General features: G+C 50.1%; 2 protein-coding genes across 2 annotated transcripts in view; both read right to left on the bottom strand.

The window, feature by feature from the left end:
- The window catches only part of LOC115302230 (mast cell protease 1A-like), a 12291-nt gene extending 10957 nt beyond the window's left edge, over positions 1-1334 (bottom strand). Inside the window, exon 1 of the mRNA XM_029952196.1 lies at positions 1280-1334. Coding sequence (XP_029808056.1) covers positions 1280-1334 — 55 coding nt within the window. The remainder of the gene's footprint in view (positions 1-1279) is intronic.
- Positions 1335-3155: 1821 nt separating this feature from the next.
- On the bottom strand, positions 3156-6493 carry LOC115300689 (duodenase-1-like). The gene is made up of 5 exons (XM_029950173.1): positions 6326-6493; positions 4587-4737; positions 4217-4352; positions 3761-4024; positions 3156-3419 (listed from the first exon to the last, which is right to left on the bottom strand). Exons 1-5 carry the CDS (start codon positions 6378-6380, stop codon positions 3258-3260), a joined length of 768 nt encoding a protein of 255 aa, XP_029806033.1. The 5' UTR covers positions 6381-6493; the 3' UTR covers positions 3156-3257.
- Between the last annotated feature and the right edge of the window lie 564 nt (positions 6494-7057).

The following is a 7057-nucleotide window of genomic DNA, read 5'->3' as shown; positions in this document are numbered from 1 at the left end:
GGGGGGGGGGGGAAGGGCAGGGGTCCCCCTAGTGGTCTCTGCCCCTCACCTTCCTAAGCAGTGAGCAGCTGTGAGAACAAAGTGCTTGTCCATTAGGATGCTGCCACACCTCTTCTTACAGTCTGCGCCCAGAATCTGGACAAATGCCATTTAGGGCCGGCAGTGGGGCTTCGCCTCTTGGCTCCCAATGATCTCCTCCAAAAAGAAAAGGCCAGTGAATGGGGTGACTGGGGGCCCCTATGGTAGGGAGGGCAAGCTTGAGAAGGTTGTGATTCAGGCTCTTCTCAGGTTCTCCTTGTAACCAGAGGACCTTCACTGAACCTTAAGTCTTAGAAGCCCCCTGAGAAGGGATCCGTGCTTGTTCCCCATATCTGACCTCAGACAGTGTGTGGGGGAGAGAAAATCTCCCTTGATGATGGTGGAATCTCAGAGGATCGTGGACAGGACTCCCCTGATGTCTCCTTCCTCAGTGAGTCTCCCAGGCCCTTCTGACCCTCTGTAACATCCCAATGGGTGCCATTTTCTAATAAGCTACCTATGGGTTAAAGGAGTTGGATTCTCTAATATCCTCATGTTCCAGGGCCTGGCACATTCTAGGGTCTCAGCCAATGTTTTTAAGTTGCAGGAAAGAATGGCCTTCAATTAGCTTTCCTCTGAGGGAGGGTGGAGAATGGGCTGGTGGGATTGGAGCCCACAGGAATCAAGTAGGGCACCGCCAAAGACAGTGGAGCAGCCGAGGGCCTGGGAAGGCAGGGGTGGGTGGTGCTGACAATGGGCTGCACAGGCCTGGGACCCAGCTTGGGTGCAGTCATCTGGCTGCTTCTGGGATCCCCCTCCCCTTGGCAGTACAGAACAGGTGGAGAGCACCGAGAAATTTAACTGGCTTTTTAAGGTGGGTCCAGGGACAACACTCACTACTACTGCCGGTTTGTCTGAGCTTACCTTTCCTGGGCTGGAGCGAGGGATTTTAATGCCTGTCTTTGTAGTTTCATATCTTCTATCAAATGTCTTTCTACCAGTCACCCACTTTCCAGGCCATCAGAGAGAGATTACCTCCTACCAAACCTTCTAGTGAGCACCCTTCCTGCCGGCCATCCTTGTTGAGTGTGTCTGTCCAGCATCATCAGACTTGTTCGCCTTGGTTTGAGAGAGGAGCGGGGTTCAGAACATCACTGGGCTCAACTGGAGGGCAGACCTGGTCTGCTCTCGGCAGAAGGGTCAGGAGCACCAGGAGCTTGTGGGCTGGGCTCAGGCCTCTGGAATGGGGATGGTCACTCACCTGTCTTGGCCTCAAGGGGCAGCAGGAGGTCCAGCAAAAGCAGAAGTGGCTGCATCTTCCCTGAAGTTCTGCCCTGGTCAGAGCTGCCCGTCTTTCTTCCTTCCAGATCAAAACCCTGAGGGGAATGAAAGCTGTGAGGCTTACTGACCATGTAGGCCTCCTGGGCTTGTGTTTCCGTAGAGCTGGGCATCATTATACAGAATGGTTTTCTTGGGCTGGATGACAAACGTACAGCCTCCCCACTTGCATCCCACTGCTGAGTCATGAGGGAACATGAGAAGAACAAACAAGATGTTGATGTCTGAACTAGAGCCCGCAGAAGAGCTGGTACCTCAGAAGCCCCTCTGCGACTGAATGGAGTCATGAATGCATTTATATCTCAGCTCTTGGCTTTTTTTCCATTGTGAGGAAATCTTGAATAATTGTTTAGCTAGGTATTTCCAGGGAATGAGGGAAATGGCTCTTGTGCTTGAGATGCTGACGGTCACCAGGTGCAGACCAAGAATCACCACTGAGTGTACCTTGTCCCACAGTCGAAACATGCTCATCAATAGCAAATATTCAACCAGCCACTTCTTTCCAGGCTGCTTCTCTTTGGTGGGTGTTTTATTTCATTCATTTAATATTTTTAAAATGTTTATTTCCTTCTAGAGGTAGAGAGAGTTAGCATGGGAGGGGCAGAGAGAGAATTGGAGAGAGAGTGAGAATCCCAAGCAGGTCTGTCAGTGTGGATGAGGACTGTGAGATGATGACCTGAGCTGAAATCAAGGGTCAGACACTTAAACAACTAAGCCATCCAAGCTGCCCTAAGGTGGGTGTGCTTAATGTTTTTTAAATGTTTATTTATTTTTGAAGGAGAGAGAGAGAGTGAGCAGGGAAGGGGCAGAGAGAGAGGGAGACACAGAATCCAAAGCAGGCTCCAGACTCTGAGCTGTCAGCACAGAGTCTGACATGGGGCTCGAACTCATGAGCAGTGAGATCATTACCTGAGCCGAAGTCGCCTGTTTAAGCCACCCTAGAGCCCTTATGGTGAGTTCCTCAAAATGAGATTACTTTACTGAATGCATTCTTACATAAGACTTTGAGATTGTTACAAAATGAATAAAAAATTTATTTGATAAGCTTAGGCTATAGGACACATTTTGAAATAACAGGATACCTTTGAAACACAACTTTTTTTATACTATGTTTCCTTTAGAGACACAGTCACACATACACTCACACACATGCATGTTCGTTCGTGAGGCACACACACACATGGAGACAGGGTGAGGTGTGAAGAGGCTGAATTAGACCAAGATGGAAGAGCACCCTGAAGGTCATTCGAGCCCATGGAAGATGGGTGGCAGGACACCAGAGGGTGCGCTGGGCTCTGGGACCATAGCGAGCTTGTGAGAGGCCCTTAGGCTATGCTGCGAGTACTGAAGGGCCCTCTTGAGACTCTTCCGGCCTCAAGCTGCCTCTCTGATTTGGGGAGGGAGCGCTGCCTGGGGTGAGCTACAGCTTTCCAGAATCTTCTTGCCCATCCATTCCTTTTGGGGTGGAGAGGTGGCTGGCTCTCTCAGAGCTTCTTAGGTGGTCCTCCTTCCTAGTGTGGGTTCTGTTATGTTACCATATTGGAGTAGGATGGGGGGGTGTAGGCGTGGGATGAGGTAGATGGGCAATATGGATGAGGTAGGAGGGTCCTCTCCAAGAGGGTGATTTTCCCTGGGGCGGTGTCTCCCTTTCCCTGATGGAGCTTCCGCTGGGCCCAGCAGGGGGCGTGTATTTGGAAGGAGCTGGGTATCAGAGCAGGATGCCTTTCTTTCTAGAGCATGTGAACAGATGGTCACCATAACTAATGAATGTTGTTTTGGTGCACAAAGGAGGACTCTAATTTGCACTAGAGACAGACATTTATTAAATCCCTGGCAGCCTTGTCACCACCCCTTTTAGCCTCTGCCCCAGAGAAGGTGGATGAAGTGATCCTTGGGGTGTCTCAGTCTGGTCCCTGCAGGCTGAAGTGTCTCATCGTGTTTTCTATCCAGGGCATAAAGCTCGAGATCCTGGTGTAGATACCTGGAGGTTTCCCATCATATCGCACAATGGAGACAATGCCCTGGGCCACGTTGTCGCACACAAGGGGGCCTCCGGAGTCTCCCTGTGGGTAGAGGGAGGAAGGGCTGAGCTGGGCTTTCTTTTGGTCCTGCCCCCCTGCTGCCCCTGAGGATTGGTGGTCTCTATTTAGGGGGCTGTTGGTGAGATCAGAGCCAGGTGAGGCCTGGGTCTCCAGCCTGGTCCTCAAATTTCCCTCCCACTTATCCTTCTGAAAACCTCTGTCCATAAGGAGCTGTGGGACAGTCTCTCACCCCTGCTAGGGAAACAGGTGCAGAGACTGGTTGGCCGGAAATGCTGAAGACATAGGGACAGGGCTAGTTCTCACTGCCCCTCTCAAAGCATGGCTGTCTCAGGGGTGGGCATGGAGACTAGTGGGGATCTCACCTTAAAAGAAGCCTTCCACTGTTTTGGGTCCCCTGCACATATCTGGGTGGTGATGTCATATGGGCGTTTGAGGATGTAGATGCATAGCTCGTCCTTCTGGATTTCCAGCTCTACTTCCTGCAGTTTCTCTGCCCCAGGGAGTCTGTTCACGCTGAGTCTCCCCCAGCCGGCCACACTGCACACCATCCGTGGCCTCACCCATGTGGTCCTCTTGGGCAGCATGAGGCGGCTCACATAGGCATTCAGGTTGGCCTTCCTTTCCAGCTGAGTGCCGAGAAAAGCTATTGTCATCTACTGATGGCTCATAAAGAGCCCGGACAGTCATGGCAATGCCATCTTCACAGTCCCGGGACAAGTGAGAAGGTCATAGTGGGAAGGAGGGACAGGAATGAGGTGTAAGGGAAGGCAAAACCCCAGGAATAACATGTCCAAGAACCAGTGAAGCATGGGTCCTACCTGCAGTAACATGATGTCATTGAGCAACGTTTCAGAATTGTAGTCTGGGTGGGGGATGGCTCTTTGCACCGGGATCCTCTGCTGTGTCGTCTCCCACATCATGATGTTGTGGGCCCCCAGGATGACGGTGATGGAGCTGGACACAGAGCAGGGTGGGGTGCGGTTACAGGAGGTACAGCCCCAGGGCCATGGAGGGAACAGGACAGCTCAGGGCAGGGCAGGACTTGGCAGGAGAGGAATTACAGGAAAGGAGGCCCGGGGCTGAGCATCTCTGTGCCCTCTGCTTCTTGGCAGCCCAGGCTGGGTGGGAGTTAACCTCATGGTTAACACCTCTTAGCAGAAGGGTGGGGAATCAGGCTCTGCTTCTCACCTTCCCTTGCAGTGAGCTGCTGTTAGCACATAGTCCTCATGTACAAGGAAACCCCCGCAGTAGTTCATGTTTCCATCTGAATTCAGGATCTGAAGATATGCCATGAAGGGACGAGAATGAGGCTTGGCTTCATGGCCCTCGATTATTTTCCCTGAAAGAAAAAGTTTACTTTGCCTGCTGTGCTTATGAGGCCCGGGCTGGAGAGGGGCAGAGCGGGAGGATGTGGGGCTGAAGGGAGTCAGGGTGGCGGAGAGCACAGTCTGTAGTAGCCAGAAGTGCCCAGATAACTTCCCTGGGCAGCCTTCCTGGCTGCTTCATGACCCAGGAGACAAAGGAGTCCTTGTTCCTTGTGTCCTGCTGCAGAGACAATGGTGGCAGAGAGAATTTGCATTTGGAACAAGCAGTGAAGTCCCCATGGATCCTGGAAAATCCTTTCCCTGATAGGATCTAAGTCCCCTCTCCCTTTCTGTTTCCCAGACCCTACAGAACTACTCCTCGATTGTATGTTTGAAACGTGAGCTCTAAATGCTCATGTATGTACTGTGGATTGCGTTTAATCTTTGCCAGAGCCTGGCACGTAGTAGGTGCTCAGAAAATGACTTGACCGCATGAAGGAATGTTCACAATGAGCCTCTCTATGAGGATGGTTGTGGTTCTAAGTAGCAGGGAATTGGGGACCTGCCAAAGCCGTTGTTTCCATTTTGACTGACCAATGACCAGAGGGAACTTGAAACGAAAATGGCCAGACGTAATTATTACGGGGACCAGGTTGCCACCAAATGTGGTACCTACTGGGTGCTTGACTTCTTTCATGGGGAGCACAATAATGCCAATGCCTGGAAAAATGCATAGAGCATAAAAGTAATTTTAACACCTTGAGTTAGAAATGTAACGGGTTGGATGCCTGGCTAGCTCAGTCAGTTGAGCATCTGACTTTGGCTCAGGTTGTGATCTCGTGGTTCATGGGTTTGAGTCCCTCCTAGGGCTTTGTGTTGACAGCTCAGAGTCCAGAGCTTGCTTTGGATCATGTCTCCCACTCTCTCTTTCTGCCCCACACATGTTTTGTCTCACTCTGGCTCTCAAAAATAAATAACATGAAAAAATTAAAAAAAAAAGTTTGCAGGCATTAGGTAGGCTATAGAAATAAGCCACTTTTGGGACACATGGGTGGCTCAGTTGGTTAAGCGCTGTTCTGGCTCTGGTCACGATCTTGCAGTTTATATGTTCCAGGCACGCGTCAGGGTCCATGCAGACAGCTCAGAGCCTGAAGCCTGCTTCAGATTCTATGTCTCCCTCTCTCTTTGCCCTTCCCCCACTTGTAATCTGTCTCTCTCAGTCTCTCAAAAATAAATAAATGTAAAAAAAAAATACTAAAAAAAAAAGAGGAAATCAGCCACTTTCTCCAAGGTTCCCCATTCCTGACAATATATTTATTTCTCATTCCTACCTTTCAACCTTCTTTCAGATGCCTTTTTAAAATTACTCGGTGTCCAGATGACAAGGTTAGATTCTGGAAAGGGATAGCACTCATGGGCCTTTCTAGGGGGTCAGCGTTCTGCCATGCCATTCCTGCTGAGTGTTTATCCCACTTCAGATCTGACTATCTTTGAATGAGATTGGCAGATGTGATGTGGGATAAAAGGTCAGCCAGGCTTGGATGTGCCTGAGTGTAGCATCTAGGCAGGGCTGTGTCTCAGTGGGGTGGGACTGGGCCTCTATTGGTGGGGACAGTCACTCACCTGCTTCAGCTTCAGAGGCCAGAAGAAAGGTCACCAAGACCAGGAGTGGCTTCATTTCTTCAAGAAGGTGCCTGAGTCAGAGCTTCTGGTGCCTCCTCCTAGACTTCTAACCCTGGTGTTCTTCCCTGGTGTTCTGGTCTTTATCACCTAAAGCTCCCTCCCTCTCAGTGCCTTGTGCTGCTTTCTGATCAATCCTGGACTTAGTTAAATAACTTATCAGACCATATCAGTATTGGAGATCTTGACCACACCAGCTGGAAACAGGAACCACAGGCTACAGATGGGGTGGTTAAAAATATCACATCAGAGAGTAGCAAGTCCCTGAGCTGCAGAAATCTGAATCTTATAACAATAGATCCAAGAATGTGTTGCCTTCATTGGCTCTCTTTAGATTGTCAGAACGATCTTTTATTGAAGCCCCTTTTGAGTGAGACTCAGGGGTAGTGCAGGGGAGATTCCTTGCTTTTGGTGGAAGAGACAGAATCATTGGATATCTGATAAGGGTTGTGAGGGCCATGGTTAGGGGAGGGACAGAATGAATGGTGTGGAGTAATGTTGAAATTAGGGCTTTGTCCAGTTACGAAAGAAGTGAGTGGTTTAAAGCAACAGCGATGACACCACCACTACCACCACCACAAGTAGCATTTATTTTTCCCACGAACCTGCAAATTGGTCAGAGTTTATTGTGGAGAACTCTCCTTTGCTCCCTTTGGTGTCAGGAGAGGTTTGCAG

This window comes from Suricata suricatta, chromosome 9, assembly GCF_006229205.1.
Source record: "Suricata suricatta isolate VVHF042 chromosome 9, meerkat_22Aug2017_6uvM2_HiC, whole genome shotgun sequence".
NCBI lineage: Eukaryota > Metazoa > Chordata > Mammalia > Carnivora > Herpestidae > Suricata > Suricata suricatta.
The sequence above is the reverse complement of the archived record's forward strand: the minus strand, read 5'-3'. Positions and strand labels throughout refer to the sequence as shown.

Coding starts and splice junctions, on each gene's coding strand:
- LOC115300689 (XM_029950173.1), bottom strand. CDS start 6,380: ATGAAGCCACTCCTGGTCTTGGTGACCTTTCTTCTGGCCTCTGAAGCT. Junction 4,738..6,325: donor GGCCTCTGAAGCTGAAGCAG/GTGAGTGACTGT, acceptor TTTTTCTTTCAG/GGAAAATAATCGAGGGCCAT. Junction 4,025..4,216: donor ATGACATCATGTTACTGCAG/GTAGGACCCATG, acceptor CTCGGCACTCAG/CTGGAAAGGAAGGCCAACCT.